Below are 26,655 nucleotides of genomic sequence, written 5' to 3' on the forward strand. Positions count from 1 at the left end.
TTTTTGTATTTGTATTTTTTCTTTGTAAATATATTAAACTTCAAGGTGGTCACATTAGGATTCAACTGGTCTATTCTGTTTTTGTTTCAGGGTTACACTCCTTCTCTAAGCTGAGAAGTTCTTGTCTTGTGAACTTGTGGGTGCTAGTGCCTCGTACAAAGCACCCAGTACACTCTGTAAAGTAGCTGGTGTTAGGAAGGGCATCCAGCCATAGAAACTATGCCAATACAGACAATTGAAGCCTGGTGTAGCTCTCCAGCTTGCTAGCTCCTATCAAACAGTCCAACCCATGCCAACATGGAAATCAGATGTTAAATGGTGATGATGATGACAATTACACATTACTGTTTTGGGGGAGTTCTTTGCCTTTTAAATTTGTGACCTGCCTAACTTTACTAGTACCACACTAATGGCTGTATAAGATATGAGAGGCTTTTCTGTTGTGCCCTGTACATTTTGATTTTTAATTAATTAGATAAGGACCAACCAACCATCCATGTGAATACTTACACTCATATTCTAGACAATGCCCAGTTTGAATACCTTAGTTTGTTCATTAATCAATTAGCCAAAAACACCCATGCCTACCTGCATCTTACCTTTGGCCTTTTAGCATTCAGATTCTCTCAAATGTAATGCTTATTTATTCACATTGTTTTGATTTAATCATACATTATCTCAGTTTTAAGATTTCACTGATATAATTGTTTATTTTTAGAATCTGATCATTTTGGACATAAGATAGGGCTGGATATGGTCAGTTTAATGCCAAAGGGATAAATAAACCACAGCATTTTCTAATTCAATGCTCCATGCTTCAATGGTTTTCTTAACTTTTCACCTGTTTCAACATGTACAATGGACTTTCTTTAGTTTTTATTTACCAAATTCACTCACAAGGCTTTGGTTAGCCCAAGGATATACTAGAACTCACTTGCCAAAGGTGTCACACAGAGGGCTTGAACCCAAGACTATCTAATTAGAGCCATTCAAAAAGTTATTTGTAACAAAGTCTCTCTCTGTGTTTTTGTTTCTTTTTCTGTTAGCAATATGTCATCATCATCATCATTATTTTAGCATCTTTTCTATGCTTGTATTGGATCAAATGGGAATTCACTGAGGCAGATTTTCTACAGCTGGATGCTCTTCCTGTCGCCAGCCCTCACCTGTTTCCAAGCAAGGTAACGTTTCCCCATGTTCAGACACCTCCAACCTGGAATTTTTTCAAAACCAACAGTTTCCAAATTATGACGTCTGTACTGTGTAATAATGTATTTGATACAAATGTTACATAACATTTTGTCATTTCGTTAATTAATTAGTCTTCTTAAGGCAGCGAGCTGGCAGAATCATTAGCATGCTGGGCAAGATGCATTTTGTATGTCTTTACATTTTGAGTTCAAATTCCGCCAAGGTTAACTTTGCCTTTCATCATTTCAGGGTTGATAAATAAGTACCAGTGAAACACTGGGGTCAGTGTAATTGACTAGTCCCCTCCCCCAAAATTTCTGGCCTTGTGCCCTTAGTAGAAAGGGTTAATTAATTAGTCTTGTACTAATTGGACTATTAGTAATTGGTTATGGCTTTGTTCTGAGGTCAACTTTACTGTTCATTCTGCCAGGGTCATCATCATTTTAACCCTTTAGCATTTAAGCTCGCCATATCCAGCCAAAATAATCTGCCTGTTTTATCTTCAAATTGGCCAGATCTGGCCTCTCACACTTACCCTGCAATGTTATTCTTAAAATAAACAATGATGTCATTGAAATCTCAAAGCTACAAAGTAATGCATGACTGAGTGCTATCAACTGAATAAATAAGCATTACATTTGACTGAGTAATCTGAATGTTAAAGAGTTAATGTTCACTTTGTCATGCTTGCATGGATTGAGTGAAATTTATTGAGGCTGATTTTTCCATAGCTAGATGTCCTTTCTATCATCAATCTTCACTTGTTATGAACCAAAGTAATATTGCCTCACGGTCGGACATGTTTTCACAGAACATTGGAAAGGAATTACAGTGACGTATGACTAACAGTCATTTACAAACTATCACACTTGTTAAGACAAGGACACACATACACACACAAATGTGACTGTTGTAAGGAGTTCGCTTCCCAGTACATGGTGCTGGGTTCAGTCCCACTGTATGGTATGGTACATTGGGGTACTGTCTGATAGTATGTCCTCCAGGCAGACCAAATCCTTGTGAGAGTGGATTTCGTAGATGGAAGCTGAAAGAAGCCCCTCGTATATATGTGTATCTGTATTTGACACCACCGCCACTTGACTAGTACTCACAAGTCTTTGGTCAGCCTGAGGCTGTAGTAGGCGACATTCAAAGTGCCATGTTGTGGGGCAGAACTTGGAACCATGTGATTGAGAAGCAAGCTTCTTACTTCACAGCTATGTGTGCACCAATGTTTGCAAAATTTAATATTAGGATTATTACTGACTCAAAAGTGTATATGCTGTGAGAAGAATACAAAAAAATGATTGTTATAAATATTTGTATGGTTGTTTATGACAGGTAGGTTAACCAGTTAGTTGTAGTAGTGATCCTGAAGAGTGTGATGAGGGGAAGGTGGCCTTGTTTGTCATATTGGTGGTGACAGCAAAGACCTTATGGCTTTGTGATAAAATGATGAAGTTAGGCTCTCATAGTCTCTGTGGTTGTGTGTGTCAGAAAGCTTGTGGGGTTAAGCAGATGATTTAATAAGACAGCTCATGAAATGCCAAGCAAAATTTGTTTCTGTGGCAGAAAAAAATGTTGTTAATAACAAGGAAACGAGGCTGAAATCTACTGTGGGTAAAACAAGGTTTGAAGATCAGGCCTCAATAAGGTTTCTTGTTACCATAAAAAATACAATAGCAGTAGCACCTTATATACAATAGCCATGTACCCTGTACAACATCATACTATACTCAATACTTGTATGTTTATATAATAACATTGTACATTATGAAATAATTGAGTTTATAAACATTCCTTTTCTTGTCTGTCCAGCTGTTTCACTTTCTATTCTCCACCCAAGAAGTCCTTTTCTTTGTAAGCACTTCTCTCTGCTCTGATCAGTTTCTTTTCCTGTTCTTTCCCTGGCAGAGTTCACTGTTGTTTGTAGTGGGAGCACTATATAAATGGCAAGTGTTTCCTTCGTACTGTACAGAACCCATATCCTGCAGTGGGTGTGGATAAATTAAAGGGAAATCGCTTCGAGATTTCCATGGGGTCCAAACAGCCCCAGTAACTTACCGTATATCATTCAGTAAAATGTCAAATTTTTATGAATAAATCAAATCATCTGGTGAAAAACATTTCTCTCCGTCAATGTTTTCTTTTACTTGTTCTAGTCATTAGACTGTGGCCATGCTGGGGCACCGCCATGAATTTTAGCTGAACAAATCGATCCCGGTACTTATTCTATTGGTTTCTTTTGCCGAACTGCTAGATTACAGAAACGTAAACACACCACTAACAGTTGTCAAGCGGCAGTGGAGGATAAACACAAACACCGACGTACACTCACACACACATGACAGGCTTGTTTCAGTTTCCGTCTACCAAATCTACTCACACGGCTTTGGTCAGCCAGAGGCTATAGTGGAAGACACTTGCCCAAAGTGCCTCACAGTGGGACTGAACTCAGAACTACGTGGTTGGAAAGCAAACTTCTTACCGCGCCTACGCCTATTTATCGTAACAGAAATAGAAACTACTACTATTACTACTACTACTCGTTCATTTCACACACCGGCAAGCTCTGAGCCATGTACGTCTCACCTCCAACCACGGCTACGTCTCTGTATCTCCACTTGATGTATTTAAGCATCCACTATCGCCAACACCAATAAATACAACAGTCGTAACACCATCGCCATCGCTACGTCGACTAGCAAGCACCACATTCTCCAGTTTGAACTACCACAAGAGCAGCACTCAGGCTCTTACATAATTACTCACAGCCATCGTTAAATTCTGGGATTAAATGCTCAATTAGACAGACAACCATGTTTAATCGCCAGAAGAAGATAATGATCGGTGCGAGAGAAGTGAGTATATAATATATATATATATATATATATATATATATTGCAGATATCACCTGTGCTTCACTTTCTTTAGTTTTGTATTTTAGGTACTATGTGAAAACTACATTTAACTCTTCCGTGAATCTTGTTAAAAAAAATTATCCTTACAATAACATCTATCTATCTATCTATCTATGAGTGTATGTACGCATGTTTGTGTGTGTGTTTTCAGTTGAGATTATTTTTAATATATTCAATTTTTTTTTTAAATTTAAGAATAGAATAACAAAAAAATACTCAACACTAGGAGTCCGAGTCAAATTTATTGTAGAGTCCGTAGTTCGTGTTCACTAAGACTTCAAAAGAAGGGCGAAACCTACAGTCCCTTGTCAATACTAATTATATATATATTTATATCATCTGTAAGGTATTTACATACCGTTGTGTTTGCATATTGTTGAGTGATTCTTGTAACTAGGACAGAGAGATCTTAACATTTCAGCATCTATTTTCTTTCGATTCGGCCTTCAGTTTAAAGAAACAATTCCATTGCTCCTGTCATAATGCTGGGTTTGTTATATTTGAAATAGCGAGAGATCACGTTCTCGAATATAGTATCAATGAAATTAGCGACAATAAACAAAATTTAAACGATTTTATAGTTAAATTTTGTACTTACTAACGATGTTTAGAGAGCCTCTATTTGGTCGCTCAATCTGCTAGACATAGTAGCCAAATTTCCCTCAAACCATTTGATCTTATATATATATATATATACGTGTGTGTGTGTGTGTGTTTTGTTATATCTGGTTCAAATTGGTATCTAACTTATGGTGTTAAAATATACATTGATTATTTACTGAAATCGATCATTGCAATTGATTAGATCGCAGGCCTGAACAACCAGAGGCTGAACCTAGGGCTAACCTACCACCACCACCACTACAACTACTACTACGTATACTGAGTGACTGAATAATTTAGAGGTGGGGGTGTATGTGCTTTTGACAATCCTCATCTGCCACCCACTTAATTTAATATTGATTAAAATTTACACTTTTCAATTGAAAACATTTGATTTTTATTTGGGAAAAAATATTAAAGCTGTGGTGATCGGCGTTCAAATTGTGGTGTTGTTGTTACCATGCAACAAGGGTAGATAATTCAAACGTGTTCAGAGTTTAATTGTACTTAGAAAGAAGTTGATGAAGAAATAGATAAAAAAATTTTACAAATTATTGACAGAAAGGTATTGATGATCAACCAGAGCTCATTCCTTTTTGCAGCAGAACGAATTTATTTTAGTTGATAAATTTTATTATAATTAATTGTAGCGGTGACTTGTGTTTATTATTTTAATATCGGTTCCCAATGATTCCAAGTCCGATAACTCTGTCGTACGTTAAATAACTGGAAAGTAAACAAGTGCTTGCCGCGCATGCATAAAACTCAAAAAGAAAACGATAGCATTCCCTGAAACTTCCTCAAATGCATAAAAGAAAGTGGGTTGTTGTGGTCACCATGCTTTTCTGAAAAGCATTAGTGATATAAGTCATCATCATCATTTAACGTCCGCTTTCCATGCTAGCATGGGTTGGAAGATTTGACTGAGGACTGGTGAAACCGGATGGCAACACCAGGCTCCAATCTGATTTGGCAGAGTTTCTACAGCTGGATGCCCTTCCTAATGCCAACCACTCAGAGAGTGTAGTGGGTGCTTTTACGTGTCACCCGCACGAAGGCCAGTCAGGCGGTACTGGCAACGGCCACGCTCAAAATGGTGTATTTTGAGCGTGGAAAATAATTATCATTTGAAATTGAGACCAGATTGCATACTTGACTCCTTGGAATTTGAGTTTTCCTGTTTTGAATTTGTTCTGAAAATTTTAATTCAGCCCTGTCACACCATATTCCTGCTGCAGTGGGTATAGGTTAAATGTCATCTCTGCCAGATTCCCAGTAAAGTGGTAAGAAACAGCACACATAGAAAAATAAGATGCAGCCAATTCTGTCTGTTAGTTTGCCTGCACTTGTTACTCTTCAGACATGTATGCAACTATTTATTATTTTGCTCAGGAGCATAGTGGAGGGTAAAGTTAGACCCAGTGGCCCAGGTCTGAGATAGTTAAATTGTTTAATGAGAGGAGGAATGATAGTGGCTCTGATCCTTTTTCTTAGGATTTACATAGCTGACCCAAATAAGGGCCAGGTGGTGGTTATGAACTTAACAATGGATTAATCTTGAGAATAAAAATGGATTATTTGACGGATTTCTTCACAGTTTCCATATACCCGTACTGTTATAATCAAGTACTGTTATAATCAAGTACCTATGGTATTGTACTGTGGGACTGAACCTAAAATGAACTTCTGAACCACACAATCATTTCTGTGTCCATCCTTTCCCATTAATTTTTTTTTCTAAAGATGCTGTTATTTTTCCTATCCACAGTTTTGAAATGTTATTTTTACATCTCTAAGTCAGGGGCAGCTAACCAAGGACGAGAGACCATCGTGCTGAAAGCTGCCCAATTAGCTCCGGACCTCATGATGAAACGTTATTGGATGTCCAGTAATTATCCTTATAATCACCTGGCAGGTAAGAAAACGTCATTGCTTTCTATTTAACCTCTTTATATTTCCAGAATTATAATTTTTAAAATCATTATGGAAGAGCCATTCTAGTAATTTAATGATACAGAAAATCGTTTACATATGTGTATGTGTGTGTATATATATATACATATATATTTTTCTCCAGAGAAATTGCCACTTCATCATCGAACCCGTTCACAGCGGCATCTCTATCAAAGCAACACATTATCATCAGAACACAGCAGTCCGGAACCATTGTCTGTCGATGAAGATGCCAGATATCCACAGCACACGTGCAGAAACCCATCATTCTCTCCCAAAACATCGAACCTACAAAAAAACTACCCAACATTTTCATCAGGTTTGATATGTCTGTTTGATATCTTTAGCTTGGTGATATACAACATATATACATATACACACACACACACACACACACACACACACACACACACACACACACACACACACACACACACACACATATATATATCATCATCGTTTAATGTCCGTTTTCCATGCTAGCATGGGTTGGACGATTTGATTGAGGACTGGTGAACCAGATGGCTACACCAGGCTCCAATCTGATTTGGCAGAGTTTCTACAGCTGGATGCCCTTCCTAACGCCAACCACTCCGAGAGTGTAGTGGGTGCTTCTACCTGCCACCGGCACAAAGGCCAGTCAGGAGGTACTGGCAATGGCCACGCTCGAAATGGTGTATTTTACGTGCCACCTGCACAAGAGCCAGTCAAGGGGCACTGGCAACGATCTTGCTCGAAAATCCTTAGACATGCCACGGGCACAAGTGCCAGAAAGGCAACGCTGGGCACAGGTGCCATCCCGATTTCGTTTTCGTTTTCGCTTGCCCCAATAAGTCTTCGCAAGCTGAGTTTCATGTCCATTATATATATATAATGTGTGATATACAATATCAGTAATACTGGTATGGGAGCTGCAACTGTATATAGTATTTGTTTTAAAAGATCTGGAACAATGGGAATAATGTCAAATGAATTATTATAATTAATGGAATTTGTGATACATCTATCATTGCTCCTGACGCAAGTTGACAGAAGTTTATATAAGCATGTGTGGATGTGTGGTTAAGACGTTTGCTCTCCAGCCACATGTGTATATATGTGTGTGTATATACACAAACACGCAGGCACACACACACATACATGATATCTTTCATAAGTGATGTCTTTGGACAATTTGCAGAGACCGACTGAATGACAGAATTTTGAATACCGACCTATCTCTTAATGTAAAATTGGTGGTATTGAATCCTTTCTTTTGCAATCCCAATTAAGATGGCTTTGCCATGTTATCAAAATGAGTGACAACAGAATTTCAAAAGTACTTCTGAATAGCCAGCTCCATGACAGAAGGAGGAACACAAGAAATTTTTATGCAGATTACATTAAATATATACATACATGTGTGTGTGTGTGTCTGTTTATGTATGTATGCTGGCAGAATCATTAGCATGGCTGGCAAAATGCTTAGCGGCATTTAGTTTGTCTGTACGTTCTGAGTTCAAATTCCACCGAGGTCAATTTTGCCTTTCATTCTTTCGGGATCGATAAATTAAGTACCAGTTGTGTACTAGGATCAATCTAATCGACTAGCTCCCTCCCCCAAAATTTAAGGCCTTGTGCCTATAATAGAAAGGATTTATGTATGTATGTATGCATGCATGTGTATGTATATATGTGTGTGTGTCTGTGTGTATGTATCTATGACATCTATTCCTGTCCCTCTGAACCTCTAATCTCTAATCAACTGGCACCAAGCACCACCCCCCTCACTCTCTACTACTCCCTCCTCTCAGCTGACAGGGTCTTTGTATTGCAAGTTATTTGGTGACCCTGTCAGTGCTGGTATCACATAAAAAGCATCCAGTACACTCTGTAAAGTGGCTGGTATGAGGAAGGGCATCCAACCATAGAAACCATGTCGAGCAGACAGTGGAGCCTGATGTGGCTCCCAGCCTTACTAGCTCCTGTCAGACTGTCCAATCCATGCCAGCATGGCAAATGGATATTAAATGATGATGATAATGATATATATGAATTTACAAATGTATGCTACCCATTTTGCATTGGTAAGATGTATGTATGTAAACCTGAACTTTAAATCTGAAAAATTAATCTTTGTGATTGTTGTTAGTGTTTTATTTTGTTGTTTTTGTCTGCAAGGGGATCGAGTTCTACCCATGGAGAACCCTATCTCACCAGGGGTACCAGTGCTCTATAGAACAGCTGAGGAAAAATCCATCAACCCAGACAGGTTGAATCTAGACAGGTAAGAGTAATGGAGACATCCAGTCTGCTTGTTTATTGTTGTGGTTCATATAATCCTATGACATAGTTTTCAGTACATCTCTTTTGCTCATCATCATCATAATCATCATTGCCATCAGCAATACTACTGTTGCTGCCATTATTCTCATCATCATTATCAACATCACTATCATCATCTTCATCACCTTAGTCATCGACATCGTCGTTATCAACTTTGTCATCATCACCATCATCATCTTCATTTCATCATCATTTTACTTTCAACTTCCCTTATTGGCATGGACTGAAGGGATCATCATAATCCTCCCCTTCAAAATGGGTTATAGAACATGTCTCACTTGTATGTTTCATTTTTCACTTGGTTTCTTCAGCTGGATGCCCTTCATAGAACCAACCACTTTATAGAGCGTATTTAGGTGCCCCTGTATATCATGGTACCTACGTGAGTGGGATTGCTTTCTGCCCTGTAAGACCTAACGGTCCACCCTAGGTTATGCTGTGTCTGTTTGTTGGAAGCAATGCGACCAGGATAGGGTGGAGTGAGGAGCAGATAGAGTGAGGATAGAAGAAAACCAGGGTGGGAGGATGAAGAGGAATGAGAGAGTGATTGGGGTGAGTGATGAGAAAGGAGGAGAGAGAGAGAGAGAGAGACAAAGAGAGAGAGAGATGGTGAATATGGTGACTGGTAATACAGTAAAGGGTGAGAAATTGGTGAATTGGGTACAGGAGAGGGATAAGGGGTGGGAATTGTGTACAGGTTTGTCCAGTTCTGTCCCTTATTACTTGGAATAGTGGGGGAGGGTTAAATGTGTAAGAGGGATGGTGTGTATCAGAAAGATGAGAAGATTGGAACAGACTGGTTTGATGGCATCCCTACATGAACAGTGAATAAGTCCATTATTTAGGTGGCATCACACAGTGAGTAGGAGAGAGGGTATGTATGAGAGAGACAAGAAGGGGAATAGAACCAGATGACCTGGGTCCATACGGCCCCTGAGGGTCCATATAAGATTCTTGGGTGGGGGGGGGGGTCCATGCAACAAAATTGTAAATCGGAGATCCACAACAGTATTTTATGGGACCCTGAAAAACCTTTGCTTTAGATGTATGTATTGGTATCTATTGCAAGAAACAGCTAGGTTTCTTTCTCTAACATTTTACATAGTTCAACTTACACAAGTTAATGTGTGAAAAGCAAAATAAGAATTTTGAAAGAAGTTTCTATGAAACTAGTTTCTAAACATCAAAAGATTATAGGGGTCCACCAGAATAAAATAGTAATCAAAGGGGTCCATAGATGAAAGATGGTTAAGAACTCCTGCTCTAAGGCTTCATAATGTCTTAGGTTATCTTTCTATCACTTCCCTATTTCATAGACTTTCTTTATGACTCCCCTATATCATAGTTTCTCCTTATAACACATCATTGTAAGACATTTTGTATATGACTCTACTTAGCATATCACAATTTCTCTAATACTTCTTCCCCTACTAAGACTTCACTATAAAAAAAATTATCTTCATAACTTCACTTTGTCATTGAAATATCTGACAAGCTCTGCATGTGTATGTGCATATGTGAATGTGTGCATGCACGTGTGTGTGTGCGTGTGTCTGTCTCTCTGTCTCTTACCAAAGCAATATGTTCTATTTTAGGCGCCGGTTCACAGTGTGTCCAGTACTGGAGGGAGAAGAACCCTTGAGGTTGTTAAACTATCAACACAACCTAATCAAGAAAATCGAACACGTTAATTACCTGAACAAATTGATTTTTCTGGATTTTTACGACAACCAAATTGAAGAGATTGATGGCCTGAGTCACCTGAAATCACTGCGGGTATTGATGCTGGGTAAAAATAGGTGAGGAACTTACTTAAATACAGGCAGTGGCAGTGGTGCCGGTGGTGGTGGCGGCAGTGGTGGTGGTCTCGGTGGTGGTGGTCTCGGTGGTGGTGGTGGTGGTGGTGGTGGCTGAGAGGGTTTTGTGAGGATGGTGATGGTGGAAAAGATTATGGGAAGGAGTTAACAATCTGTAATTTTACTGGAATATTCTCGAAACTTGCATTTTTTGACTTTTTGTTTCTATTTTAGAATAAAAAAGATACAAAATCTTGATTCTTTGCCAAAACTTGATGTTCTTGATTTACATAATAATCAGGTAAGAATGGATAAATTCTTAATTTTTACCCTCTCTAAACATGTAGCACTTCTTAGTTCTTAGAAATTGCCCTTTTTTTTTTTTTAGTGTGATCTTTGATAGACTGCTTATACGTATATAACAGTCTATCTGTCTACATGCATGTGTGTTCATTTATTTATTTGTTCTGTTATTTTTCTTTTTTTGCAGTCATTGGACTGAAGCTATCCAAGGTCACTGCGTTGAATGCTTTTTTTTTTTTTGTCCCAGTATTTAGTTAAAGTCTGGTAGTTTTTCTATTTGAATCATTATGCTGAATCACCAAGTCATGGGGACATAAACAAACCAGTCCTGGTTGTCAAGCTTTAAAATGCAAAAGAAAACAAAGCCCCCCACCCCCACATATACATATGTACATACATACACACACAGCTGCACTGATAGGCTTCTGCACAGTTTCCATCTACAAATCCACATGTACGACATTGCTTGACCCTAGACTATAGATGAGCACATTTACCTAAGTTTCCCTGCAGTAAGACTGAATCCAAAACACCATGTTGGAAAACAAACTCCTTTACCATGTGGTTTTGGGTTTGGTCCCACAGTGTGCTACCCTGGACAGTATCTTCTACTACAGCCCCAAACTGACCACTATATGTATATCAAGTGAGTCTGACTTGGCAATATGTCCCCTGCTTTTGCTAATTGTTTTAGCTCCCTGTGTAATCACAAGGAGATATGGACATACTCTTATGTTCCTCTCCCTTGATCCAGCAGAATATCCAGGTTGTGACTGCTGGAGGGAGAAAGGGCCTTACTGGCTTTCAGGATTACTGGTAAGTTCACCGCCACCAATTCACCACAGGGAACGTTCACTGCCATCTATTCACTGTGAAGAAAGTTCACCACGAGGAAAGTTCACTGCAAGGAAAGTTTACCAAAAAAATATATCCATAGTGTCTCGCCATTAATAATAGTTAAAAAATATTTTACTGAAGAAAAAATGGTGAATTGATGATGGTGAACTAACTGGACATGGGCTTTCAGCACTTAATTACCGGTGAGTAGATTGGAGCAACACTAAATGAAGGTATTGGTCAAGGACACAACTGTGTCCTTCCCCTCACATCCAGGAATTGAACCCACAGCCTATATAATCATGAGCTGAACACCTTAACCATTAGGCTACACACCTTTACAGATTCATGGAAGTTGTGTTACTGTGCTCTGGAAGGAAAAGCTTAAGAGCAATCTTCCTCCATTTAACATTGGAATTTCTCCCTGCTGAAGGTCTCTATCCTGGTTTAGAAGCACCATGGATTCCTTGGCAATCACTTAACCACTTAAGAAGTTGCTTTGGTCAGATGGGACCACAAAACTGGCCCAGCCACCTGTGAATGTGAAGAAGCAGACCATACTAAAGAGCAGCACTTTGTCTTTCTTCTACTACCCAACTCATGCAGCTTAGAAGATCTGATAGAGTTCAATAAAAATGTGAAGAATTGTATAAAGAAGATGGAAACTGTCATTTAACTATTCCATTTTGAAGAATCAAAAGAAGACTGTATTATGGGCAGGCATTTGGCCAGTAAGATGAAGAATAGTTGAGCATGCAATCATGTCCATGAGACATGGTCAAACATGTAATTTGTTCTGGTATGTACAACCAATTACTCCCCCTCCTTTTTTTACTTTTTTTTACTTTTTTTCTTTTGAGGTAGGTTTGGTTGTTTTTTTTTTTTTGATAATTTCATCTTTTATACTTTTAATGTTTTCTTTTTTTTTATTTCTTTTCTTCCAGTAAAAATATGTTGTTAATTAAAACAATCTTTAATACCAAAAGAAAAAAAAAGGAAAAGTTGACCAGATAACATTACTGTGATTATGTAATTAGTTTATAGCTCCTCCACTTATAGATTACTGAGCAGTGGGTGCTGAGTTCAAACCTGCATCTAGGCATTGTCTGAATATTTAGTACAACATAATTTAATTTTCAAAATTCCTTGCTACTTATCTTTCTTCCTTTGTTTTATTTTTTTTATACTTTTTAATTTTATTTTTTCTTCTATCTCTTCAGCTTTCTGAGATTACAAATCTGAACCATTTGTCAGAACTACGTGTCTTGAATTTGGCTGGGAATTTATTAAAACATGTCGAGAACCTGAATGGTATGGATTCCTTAATGGAACTCAATCTCAGACGCAATCGTATACAGAGTGTTGTAAGGGACATTTCAAAATGATATATTGCTGTTGTTCTGGTTGTTGTTGTTGTGTAACCCTTTAGCATTCAAACTGGCCATACCCAGCCAAACTGGCCAGATCCAGCCTCTCACACCTACCCTACTGTCATTCTAAAAAAAAATCAATGCTCACATCATCAAAATCTCAAAGCTACATGATAATGCATGACGAATTCAAATGAATGTGAATAAATAAGTATTATATTTGATAGAAAAATCTGAATGCTAAAAGGTTAATACATTTGTCACCAGGGCTCAAATAGCCATAGGAATAGTGGGATCTCAGGAAAAGTTCCCAGAAGATCTGCTGTCTAGTTACTTATGAGACATTGTGTGAATGTTTAGAAATGGGTCTGCCCAAGCACCTGGAGTTCTCCATTCAAATATCTCAAGTTGTCTGGCAAGAGATGAAGCATGTGAATCAACATTTTGTGATGAGCCAAAGCAACAAGACAGTTTTTGTAGATGACAAGAGGTTAAATTTCAGAACATTTGAGAAAGCCATATCATGTCACAGCTTCAGACTGATTGGGTGACTTATAGATCAATCATGTGAAACTGTGGTGGCTCACTCATGGTCTCTAACTTAGTATCAAGCGGTAAAGGTTCAAATCCTAGCTACAAGACTATTGAACCAACCCAATATCACAGCAACACTGATTTTCACCTCTGAGCAGCACACTGACCTTCACTTCTAGTATGTTTGAATCATAGAGGTCAATGTCTTTATATTAACCCTTTAGCATTCAGATTATTCTGCTAAATGTAATCCGTAGGAGTGTGTGTGTGTGTTAAGTAACTTGCTTACGAACCACATAGTTCTGGGTTCAGTCCCACTGCGTGGCACCTTGGACAAATGTTTTCTGCTATAGCCTCGGGCCGACCAAAGCCTTGTGAGTGGATTTGGAAGACGGAAACTGAAAGAAGCCTGTCGTATATATGTATATATATATATATGTGTGTGTGTTTGTGTGTCTGTGTTTGTCCCCCCAACATCGCTTTTGACAACCGATGCTGGTGTGTTTACATCCCCGTAACTTAGCGGTTTGGCAAAAGAGACCGATAGATTAAGTACTAGGCTTATAAAGAATAAGTCCTGGGGTCGATTTGCTCGACTAAAGGTGGTGCCCCAGCATGGCCACAGTCAAATGACTGAAACAAGTAAAAGAGTAAAAGAGAATATTGTTTAATCATACTTTATCTTATAGCTTTGAAATTTCAATGATATGATTGTATAGTTTTAGAATGACATTGTAGGGTTGATGTGAGAGATCAGATCTGACCAGTTTGAGTGTAAAATAGGTAGAATATCTGGGCCAGATATGGTCAGTTTAATTGCTAAAGGGTTAAGGACTGTCAAAAAATTAAGTTTTTTTTTTTTATTTCATTCGCTTGAGATAATTAACAATTATTGATTAATTGATTGAGAGTGAAGAAAGTTCTTTAATGAAACCAAAAATTCTTTCTGTAAATCCATGGAATAATACTTAGTTGAGTCCAAACCAACTCTAACAGGTTATCATTGTTGTTTCTTTTCTAGTCAGACATCGATTGTCTACCTTCCCTTCAGCGCCTCTATCTCAGCTTCAACGAAATTTGCAGGTAAATCACTCCTGTTTACGTGATACAAATTTCCTGTTTTACTGTGATCTTTAATTAAAACCGTCCATTAAAATTTCATGTTTAATTATGTTCTAAATACTAGCTTAACCCAGTAGCATTTAAACTGTCCATATCCAGCCCAAAGTGGAGGCGCAATGGCCCAGTGGTTAGGGCAGCAGACTCGTGGTCATAGGATCGCGGTTTTGATTCCCAGACCGGGCGTTGTGAGTGTTTATTGAGCGAAAACACCTAAAGCTCCACGAGGCTCTGGCAGGGGATGGTGGTGAACCCTGCTGTACTCTTTCACCACAACTTTCTCTCACTCTTACTTCCTGTTTCTGTTGTGCCTGTAATTCAAAGGGTCAGCCTTGTCACACTGTATCACGCTGAATATCCCCGAGAACTACGTTAAGGGTACACGTGTCTGTGGAGTGCTCAGCCCCTTGCTCTTTAATTTCACGAGCAGGCTGTTCCGTTGATCGGATCAACTGGAACCCTCGACGTCGTAAGCGACGGAGTGCCAACAACAAGCTTGCTGAGTGGACTGGAGCAACGTGAAATGAAGTGTTTTGCTCAAGAACACAATGCATCGCCTGGTCCAGGAATCGAAACCATAACCTTACAATCACGAGTCCAACACCCTAACCACTAAGCCATGCACTTCCACCAAAGACAGTGTTTAATTAGTCTGTTTCTGCTTAGTTTCAGTGCTGTTAGCTGTCTGTCAGACTCTAGCTCTTTATCAGAAGTCTCCCTTGATGGTAACCCTATCGCCATTGAACACAGTTATCGGCAAAATGTCCTTTACAACATGCAACAACTCCGGCTGCTCGACATGCGACGAGTCTCTGTAAGTAGACCACTCTCTCTGGAGAGATGTGGTGTTTGTGTATGTTTCTTTGTGTGTGTGTGTGTGTGTGAGAGAGAGAGAGAGAGAGAGAGTGCATGTGTTTGTGTGAGAGAGTGCATGTGTTTGTGTTCTATTGAGTGTGTGTGTGTGTGTATTTCTGTGTAAATACACACACACTTATATACGTAAGTGTGTATGTATTTGAGTGTTGTGTGTGTGAGAGACAGAGAGAGTGTCAGTACGTGTGTGTGTGTGTGTGTGTGTATTTATGTGAGTGTACCTGTGTTTGAGTGTGAGTGTGTGCTTGTGTATGTGTGATGTAAGTGTATGTGAGAGTATGAATGCATGTGTGTGAGTGTGTGTTTGTATATGTATCATTGAGTGTAATGTGTTTGTGTGTATACAAGAGTATGTGCTTGTGTGTGTACATCTGTGTAAGAGTAGGAGTGTGTGTGTGTGTGTGTGTGTGTGAATGCACATGTGTTAACATCGTGGGTCTGAAGGAAGGGCCAGTAACTACAAGGTACCCACAGCATTCTCAAACCTTCCTAGACTAGTGAGACTGATACCTTAATGTTTGTCTCGAGTCTTTGTAATTCAACACCTGCAGGAAATATGTGAGCAGGGAGGGAATTCCAGAAATCTTCTGGGAGTTTTTGGAAAGAAAGAACAGGGTGTCTTGATTAGTGTAGGTCAAGGGAGGAAGTGTGGGGACAAGAAAGTTGATAAGAGGAGGAGGAAGAGGAATGAGTGAATTGGAAATGGTTTAGTGAGATGTTTGGTAGCCTGAGACTTTCATGGCACTCAAGAATGATGTAATACTTGTTTATTTCATCTGTAATTCATATCTGATACTTGATACATGTAATACACGTAGCTGTACATCTGTTGATGATTACTGCCTAATATTTGTTAAAACAGACTTGGTATATGGAGAGTATATGGAGATGGTGGGGGGACAAACACAGATATATATATATATATATGTATGTCTGTGTTTGTCCCCCCACCATCGCTTAACATCCTATGGTTGTGTGTTTACGTCCCCGTAACTTAGCATTTCGGTAAAAGAGACTGATAGAATAAGTACTAGGCTTCCAAAGAATAAGTCCTGGGGTCGATTTGCTCGACTAATGGCGGTGCTCCAGCATGGCCACAGTCAAATGACTGAAACAAGTAAAAGAGTAAACAATCGATGAATTAGTTAGATATTTCACCAATTGACTAATAATAAAGGAGTGGAATTGAACCAATGCATGTGTTTAAGGAAGTGTTCCAGCATGACTGCAGTTGAATGACCGAAACAAGTGAAAAAGAGAAAAAGGATACCGAAATTAATAAAGCTGTTGTTGTTGTTGTTTTCTCAGGAAGACGAGAGACGAATGGCATTGGTTGCGGCACGTAAAGAGGAAGAACGGAAAAGGGAGATGAGGAAGATAGCAACATTAAAGGTAGGTGGTCAAGGCAGCAAGCGAGCAGAATCGTTAACATACAGGTGGCGAGCTGGCAGAAACATTAGCACACCGGGTGAAATGCTTAGCGGTATTTCGTCTGCCGTTATGTTCTCAGTTCAAGTTCATCCTTTCATCCTTTCGGGGGTCGATAAATTAAGTACCAGTTATGCACTGGGGTCGATGTAATCGACTTAAATCCCTTTGTCTGTCCTTGTTTGTCCCCTCTATGTTTAGTCCCTTGTGGGCAATAAAGAAATAAGAATTTTGTCTGTTTTCACATTCTGAGTTCAAATTCTGCCGAGCTTGACTTTTGCTTTCATCCTTTTTGGTGGTGGTGGAGGTGGTGGGGGTTGATAAAATAATACCAGTTGAATACTGAGGTCAATGTAATTGACTTACACACTTCCCTGAAATTGCTGGCCTTGTGCTAAAATTTGAAATCAACATTAATGGTGGTTGGAGATGGGAGGCTTTGGGTGAGGGTGGGAAGCCTTGGGTGGAGGTGGGAAGCAGGAGGAATTGGGTGAAGGTGGGTGGCAGGAGGCATTGGGTGGAGGTGAGAGGCGTTGGGTGGATGTGGAAAGTGTTGATGGTGGTGGTACCTTGGTAGAAGCGAGCTTTGTCTTTGCAATCACCATCATCATCATTACAACTATCACCACTACTACTCTACTACAACACGCACTAACCACTCTAGTACAACACGTAGACCACTATACCTATCTACTACAGCACACACACACACACATACTATCACAACACATACACCATTCTACAACACACTCAGACTACTCTATTACAAGGTACATGTACACACGTGTGCCATTCTACTACAACACACACAACTTTTTCACAAGACACACACACATATCCACTACTCTACTCCACAATAAAACTGACAACTGTTAATCTTGTTACCGTTATTTTATGTTCTATCTGTAGGAAAAGCGCCGAGTTGCCATTAACAATGCTAAGAAACAATGGGATGTTATACAAGGAAGTTTGATGTCCCATGTTGGTAAAACTGGTAAAATACCTGAGCTGTATACTTCACATGTTGGTTCTTACCCCAATACCAGACGACCAAATGACACTGGAATCCCTCAGAATAAAGATGTCACCACAATATTCGATGATGTTTTTCATATATCAGGAAAGTATGTTTCCTTAGAAATTAAATGGCTTAACCCTTCAGCATTTAATCCGGCCATATCCAGCCCAAATATTCCACCTGTTTTATGTTAAAACTGTCTGTATCCAACCTCTTACACCTACCATACAATGTCATTTAAAAAATATATAGCCACATCATTTAAATTTTGAAGTTACAAAATAATATGTGATTAAATAAATTAGTTGATTAAATCAACTTAAGTATTTGACTAGTACCTTATAATGTTGATAAAGTCAATAATGTTCACAGTACTAATAGGTAATGAAATTGATTGAACTGTTAGTTTTGATTGCCATTGTTAGTGATATTGACTTTATAAATAGTAATATACTATCAACAATAATGTTGAATAATGTTAATAGTATTCGTTTAAGTAAATAATACTGATAATGTTTAGAAAGTCAATAATGTTGAAAATGCTGAGTGTGTTTAGAAAGTTGGTAATGTTAATAATATTCATAATGTTTATACCAAATTGTTAATGAATTTAAAATTTCTTCAGACTCGAAAAGTTGCTGAAATATCCTGCAGGTAGCCACAGTGTGCAATCAGATGTACCAAGTACAGCAACAGATGTACCAAGTACAGCAACAGATGTAACAAGTACGTCAATAGATGTACCTAGTGCATCAACAGATGTACCTAGTACACCTAATCTGAGTGATGAACAACAGGAAAGTGAAATACAAAAGAACTCTGGTTCCAAGACACACAATGAACAGTTGAAGTCAACAAAACAAACATTTATTTTTAGGTAAACATTTTGGTCTCAAATGTTTGGGGTAACTGATATATAACTGGATATCTAGACTCGGTGTCCAGATTTTGATAGAATAAAGAGACACAGTGTGTAAATGTTGACTGGATAGGTGGACACAGTGTGTAGATGTTGACTGGTTAGATAGACAGTGTGTAGATATTGAGTGGATAGTGTGTATAGATGCTGGCTGGTTAGACACTGTATGTAGATGTTCTTTTCTACTCTAGGCACAAGGCCCTAAATTTTGGGGGAAGGGGCCAGTCGATTAGATCAACCTCAGTACACAACTGGTACTTAATTTATCGACCCCGAAAGGATGAAAGACGAAGTCAAACTTGGTGGAATTTAACACAGTATGTAGATATAGACTGGAAAGAAAGACAGTTTGTAGTTATTGAGTGGATAGATAAGACTCAGTGTGACTAGATAGATGTGAGATTCTGGCAAGCTGGTTTCAACTCCAGGTTGTAGTTATTTCACTTCACATACATCAAAATGCACCTGAGAAAAATATTAATTTTTAGTTTTATTTAAAAGGTTTTTTGGTTTATTTTTTTCATTCCTACAAATTAAAAATCTTATATTTATTTATATTTAATTGCTTTCAGATCTCCCAGTAATATTGAAAACGATGAATGTGATTTAAACAACCTTGCTGAACTTGATGACAATTCTTTAGCCATGTATGGAATTGGTTCTCTGGAAGCTCTTGATAGGACTTATGGCATTCCAACTGCTGGAAGTGTTACTACCATTCTCTTCAATTTCATTGATTTTGATGAGATTGTTAAACATTTGCCCAAACTCAAATCTAGATTTCCTGGTCTTGTGGTAAGTTTATGCTTAATTATTTCTTGGATCAATCTGTACTGTCATAGACAATGTTGGGGGGAATTCAAGAGAAGCCTGGGTAATGCCTATGTTCTCAAGCAGCTTTATCTGGGCTCACAACATTTTCATTTTAATGTAAATCATTCATACTCCCTTCAGTCAATGCTTGTGAGTGATGTGGGGGAAAAAATACTATTCATCATCATCATTGTCGTTTAACGTCCGCTTTCCATGCTAGCATAGGTTGGACGATTTGACTGAGGACTGGTGGACCAGGAAGCAACACCAGGCTCCAATCTAATTTGGCAGAGTTTCTACAGTTGGATGCCCTTCCTAACGCCAACCACTCCGAGAGTGTAGTGGGTGCTTTTACGTGCCACCAGCACGAAGGTCAGTCAGGCGGTACTGGCGATGGCCACGCTCGAAATGGTATATTTTACGTGCCACCTGCACAGGAGCCAGTCCATCGGCACTGGCAACGACCTCGCCCGAATGTCTTTTCACGTGCCACTGGCCACTATTATTGTTTCATATTCAAATGATCAGGATCTTGCTGTAAACTTTGGCTTCCACACAATCAAGATCAACTGTTCAGCCATACTTTCAACTGAAATGCAAGCTGCTTAACATTATCATCATCTTAATGTCCATGCAGGTATGCATTGATGGATGCATCCTTGAATGTATGTGTCTTTATCTGTAAACAGCATTTCTATCTCCCTCCCTTCTTACAATGTTTTCTAAATTTATGGGCCTACCTTGTCTTCTTGCTCTCATCAGTTTTTCTATTTCTCACTAACTTATCTCTTCCTTCTCCCTCACCTTCCCCTTTGTCTTCTCTATTTCTTCTTCTCCCTCCATCTATCTGTCTCTCCCCTCCTTCTCTCTCACTTTATTTATCTTTCATCACCATTTAACATATCATTTCATTTCCCTTCAATGAAGATATCTGCTTGAAATGTCAGATTTTTCCTTCTTCCTCATAGCATAAAATATATTCCCCTGTTTCAGTGATTCATATTCTTGCCAATGCAGAATATCATATCCATATTTTCCAATGGAATCTACCACTTTACTAATTCTCCATTGCTAACTCTCACAACCAAGTTTTCAACTTCCTACCTATAGTGTTTAGTATTGAATGCCTGCAACATTCACAGTCTCACACAACTGAATGCTTTGGCAACAGTCCGAAGACTTGACCACATAGTCATTGATGAAGTAAACCCAGTCACCAAGTTCTCTTTGTGGCGATATTATTTATTATTCCGACTTGCTCATTTTTCTCTCAAGACAATCAACAATAAAGAGGTAAGAACTTCAATTTCTCTACTTTAATTTTAATCTTTAAATATGGAAATTTGCAGTTTTAGTAATCTTTTTGGAAAATATGGAAATTTGCAGTTTAAGTATCCAGAAAATCACCACCACCATCATCATTATTTAACATCTGTTTTCCATGCTGGCATGGGTTAGACCAGGGGTTTTCAGACTGTGGTCCGCGGACCACAGGGGGCCCGCAAGGGCAAGACAGGGGGTCCATGGACAGCAAATACTTTTTATGGGCAATTTGATTTTATATATGTTTTTTAATCGAAATCTTTTAATTGACAATAAACCTATTAGTTAAATACTGTTAAATAAATAAATGTAAAAATATATGTTATTTTAAGCAAATATTTATGTATAAATTTCATAAGCATTTATAAGGGGGTCCCTAAGGTAAAGCCTGAAATATAAAGGGGTCCGCAAGTCAAAAAGTTTGAAAACCCCTGGGTTAGACAGTTTGACAGAAGCTAGCAAGGCCAGGTGATACACCAAGTTTCATAGTCTGTTTAGGCTGGGTTTCTACAGCTGGCTGCCCTTCCTAGCACAAACCACTTTACAGAGTGTACTGGGTGCTTTTTATGTGGCACCATCACCAGTGCTTTTTACGTGACACCAGTACTAGTGCATTTTATGTAGCACAATCATCAGTGCTTTTTACATGGCACCAGCAATGTAAAAATAATGGAACAAATTCAACAAAAATTCACTTTAGCTGGTGACTGTCTCAGACTTGGAAATAGAATGAAACTGAAAAAATCTTTTTGTTTTTTTCAAAATGAAATATATTGAATGCTTATTAGAGAGGGTATTAGACATGGTATTTAACAAGGAACTGTTTACTATCATTGAAAAAAATCATATTACTGAAAACAGAATGCTATACTATAAGAAAAAAGAAAAAAAAAACATCATCTCAGAAATGCAATTATGATGCTATGGAGCCTGCAAGCTTAATCCCTTGTTTTAACAGGGAAAGTGGGCTTAAAGACAATTCTTGCAAAAGGTAATATTGTCTATTTTAATTAGCAATGACCTTCAATAGTTGAAGAATGTAGAGTCATTAGAATATTTGATAAAATACCTTGCTATATTTGGTCCAACTCTCTGCTCCTTAAGTTTGGATCTCAACACCCAAGGTCATCCTTTTTGGGTCAAATAACAGAAGTATCAATCGAGGATGGTAGTGGTGGAAATGGACTGTTGGGGTTGGGGTGGCATAGGGATAGACTGGATGCCTTGTGGTATCTGTTTTAGTCCTTTTTGTTTCCAACAGCAATGCTTAAGACTTCAGTGGTGCCACACTGTATGTGCCTTAAAGCAGGGACCTTTCTTTAGGACAACATACATGAGGTGGAGAGGGAAAATTTGCAAGCAAAAGTAACTGCCAATACTCTACAAAAACAAATATGCAGGGTTGTGCAGATAAGTGTTCAACTTTAACCAGTGGTAGCCTCTAGAATAACCATCAACAGGTGACATTGTCTATAATAACAGTATAACGACCATCAACTGGTGACATTGTTCTCATTAATTCTATAATGACTATCAACAGGTGACAGCAACTGATATTGTCCATGCAGAACATTTATTTGGTACTTTCTCACACCTGATGACCACGTATCTGACTTCAGCTCAACTCATCACTTTGGTCAGTGAAACAAAGTAAGTTCTCAACATTTATCTCTTTCCAATTTTAATTCTGTTCTTATTAACTTTGAAATATTTAACTCTTTACACACACAAATGGCTGAACTCGGACCATAGTTACTTTGTTGTGTCCCTAGCAGATCTGCCTCAGTCTCTATTTTAACCCTTTAACATTCAGATTTCTTTGTGAAATGCATTGCTTATTTATTCACGTTGTTTTGAATTAATCACACATTATGTTGTAGCTTCAAGATTTCAATGGTGTGTTTGTCTATTTTAGAATGACATTGTCGGGTAGGAGTGAAAGGTTGGATTGGGTTGGTTTTAAAATAAAACAGGTAGAATATGTGGGTTGTAAATATCTGGATTATATACCAAAGGGTTAAAGACAGCCACTTCCAACACCTGCATCATCATCATGATTTAATGACCATGTTCCATGCTGGCTTGGGTTGGACCATATGTAAACCTCATTATCATCATTTAACATCCATTGTCCATGCTGGCATGGGTTGGACGGTTTGACCAGCTGAGGGGCTGCACAGACTCCAGTCTGATTTGGTATTGTTTCTATGGCTAGATGCCCTTCCTAACACCAACCACTCTGAGAGTATAATGGGGGGCTTTCACATGCCACTGGCACAGGTGTCAGTTGTATGACTCCAGTATATGCCATGACCATGATTTCACTTGGCTTGATGGGTCTTATACTCCAGTATGGTATGTTGCCGAAGGTCTCAGTCATTTGTCATTGCCTCTGTGAGTACTAAAACAATAATATAAGAGAGAAAAGATAGACATCATACCAACAGCATGGGACTCTCAAATAGCCTTCCTAATCTTTGATCTGCTGCCCGGTTATAGAAACTTGCTTGGCTCTAATGAATCACCATCAAATGACTTTTTTTTTCTTATCCAGGAAAAAGCAAATTTTAGCAACTTTAGAAGAGAGAAACAAAAAAGCAACTGACACTAAATTCTTTGATAAAAGTCAAGAGGAATTAGCTGGGCGTTCTATATTGGTTTACCCTGGCTCATCTCGGCAACAGGTAAGCTTATTAAAGAAGACAAGAAGGTTAATGATGTGGTTGATAAAGATACAGCTAGCTGTTACTTGCAAGTGGATATTGCTTAGCAATGTGTATCATGCTTTTGTTTCAAGTGTTTGTGTAATCGTGAGTAGACTTAGGCACCCTCATCCTTGAATCAGAGCAATATCCAAGATGTAACAGCTTCACTAGCAACTGACTCCTACTTATTTACAGCCAAGTAGACTGGAGTAACGTGAAATGAACGGCTTTGACTGGTCCATGGATTGAACCCACAAACTTAGGATCAGAAACACTGTATCCATCAGGCCACATGCTTTCACTGTGTAGTTGACAGACAATATAGATATTACATTAAACATAATGCTTTTTTTAAAAAAATCATTTGATAAAAATAGAACTAATTTAGATTAATTAAATCAGTTATGTGAAGGTGCATGGCCTAGTGGTTAGGCGTGTTGCTCTCATGTTCATGGTTTCAATTCCCAGACTGGCTGCGTGTTGTGTTCTTCAGCAAAACAATTTTATGTTGCTCAGTCCTCCTTTTGATTGTGGGTAATGTTGGCCTGCTTGCCTAGCCTGAGGGGTGGCATCATTCAAAAGCTAAAAATGATGTGATGGTGCATTGTGACCTGCAAAGATTAACATTTTATAGTCTGGTCAATCACGTGATCATGTGAAATCAGTTATGTCTTTCCCTCATCATAGATTAGAGATAATCTCTCGAACTGTAGTTGATTTATTGCTGGGGGTCTCATAAATACCACAGACTCCATAAATGTGGCTTCAAATTTTTGCACAAGGCCAACAATTTCAGAAGAAGGGCATAAGTCGTTTATATCAACTCCAGTATGCAACTGGTTCTTATTTTATGTTCCTAACACTAACTGAATGATGACTAAGTTGTTTCACTAAATTCTTTGTTATATTTAAAGTAATTGAAAGAAACACAGAGCACCTCAAAATAAATACAGTAATGAAGGGGTTAAAGCCTCTATTGGTAAAGTCAATCACAGCAACTGACAAATAAATGGAACTAGGTTAGTTTTGACAGTGAGGGTTCAGTTGTTTGATCAACATTGGGTCCCTGCTCATTGAATTAATATCAAAGTAACTGAGTATTCCATGGATACTTTTACCACCCTTAATGTGATCCTTAGCTGGAATCAGCACAACTGTGTAACAAGGCTGGACCTTCAAAAGCACTGTCTTAACATTCACTTTCCCCATATTTGCATAGGTCATACAGCATCTGTGTAAGCAGGTTTTCTACAACTGGATGCTCTTCGTGCTTCATCATCATCATCCAAGGTAATATTTCCCCATGACTGAATGTTTTCATAGAAGATTGGAAATGGCACCTCTTGTATAACAGTGACACTTATTTACAACTATCAGGCATTGTCAAGATGAAGAGGCATTTAATCATTTACAGATGCACTCCAACTTCTGACTTAGACATGCTGTCGCATCTCAGTCTTTTCTGTTGAAACTAGTCAAACGGTATCTGTTCCTTGAAGCTAGCTGGTCTTATGCCTCTTCTTCTCAGGTACCCCTCACCCAGTTCTCCTTCCACCTCTTGTTGCCTCCACTCATCCAACCCCTTTAGTCACTATACCTAATCCTACTTCCCCAAAACATCCATCCAGCTAAAATCTTCTTCCTGAAGATATTGACCTGCACTGGTATAAATGAAACATTAAAGTGTCAAAATCTCACCAGTCTTGGGTGAACCAACAAAGGCTAAGGGGATTGAACCTTTCTCCAAGCTCAGCAAAAAAAAAAAAAAGAAAAAGAAAAGGGGGCATGTGCCTGTCTGATCCCCAACGCTGCTTGACAACCAGTGCTGATGTGTTTACATCCCTGTAACTTAATGTTTCGGCAAAAGACAAATAGATCGTGCAGGTGACACGTAAAAGCACCCACTACACTCTCTGAGTGGTTGGCGTTAGGAAGGGCATCCAGCTGTAGAAACTCTGCCAAATCAGACTGGAGCCTGGTGTTGCCATCCGGTTTCACCAGTCCTCAGTCAAATCGTCCAACCCATGCTAGCATGGAAAGCGGACGTTAAACGATGATGATGATGACCACTCTTCTAACAGAATACTGGGGCCCAATTCATTCAATTAAAAAGCAAGGCAGTGCCACAATCTAATGGCTGAGACAAGAAAAAGAAAACATCCATGTATATAATAAAAAAATATTAACATCATCATCATCATCAAACGTCTGCTTTCCATGCTAGCATGGGCCTGACGATTTGACTGAGGACTGGTGAAACCAGATGGCTATCTGATTTGGAGCCTGGTGTAGTCATAAATCGTCCAACCCATGCTAGCATGGAAAGCGGACGTTAAATGATTATTATGATGATGTAAATAAGTTATTATATATATAACATCGTATATATTTTTTCTTTACTCAGAAGTCAAAGATCTGCAAGAAACTAGCCAAAGAGTACGTGTCTGAAATTGTAAGGAATGTGTTACATGCAGAGAAGAAACGAAGTGAAGTGTCTCGGATATGGCCGGAATTATTTGAAGATTTTTTACTGAATATTCTCTCAGACATGGATGATACTAACACCTATATAAAGAATTGGTTTGATAAACTAGAAAAATCATAAAATATATATCATCACTGAA

The 26,655-nt window shown here is 38.6% G+C and overlaps 1 protein-coding gene across 1 annotated transcript; it reads left to right on the plus strand.

Moving 5' to 3' along the window:
- The first annotated feature begins 3,479 nt into the window (after positions 1-3,479).
- Positions 3,480-26,655, plus strand: LOC106878404 (leucine-rich repeat-containing protein 49). Its single transcript, XM_089363792.1, has 17 exons — positions 3,480-4,052; positions 6,513-6,630; positions 6,793-6,987; positions 8,829-8,934; positions 10,589-10,792; positions 11,024-11,090; positions 13,150-13,293; positions 14,855-14,916; positions 15,619-15,766; positions 17,134-17,217; positions 18,163-18,377; positions 18,897-19,148; positions 19,763-19,985; positions 21,114-21,296; positions 22,867-22,976; positions 23,881-24,010; positions 26,436-26,655. Exons 1-17 carry the CDS (start codon positions 4,011-4,013, stop codon positions 26,634-26,636), a joined length of 2,484 nt encoding a protein of 827 aa, XP_089219918.1. The 5' UTR covers positions 3,480-4,010; the 3' UTR covers positions 26,637-26,655.

The sequence above is a fragment of the Octopus bimaculoides genome, chromosome 15, assembly GCF_046866305.1.
Source record: "Octopus bimaculoides isolate indiv1 chromosome 15, ASM4686630v1, whole genome shotgun sequence".
Classification (NCBI taxonomy): Eukaryota; Metazoa; Mollusca; class Cephalopoda; order Octopoda; family Octopodidae; genus Octopus; species Octopus bimaculoides.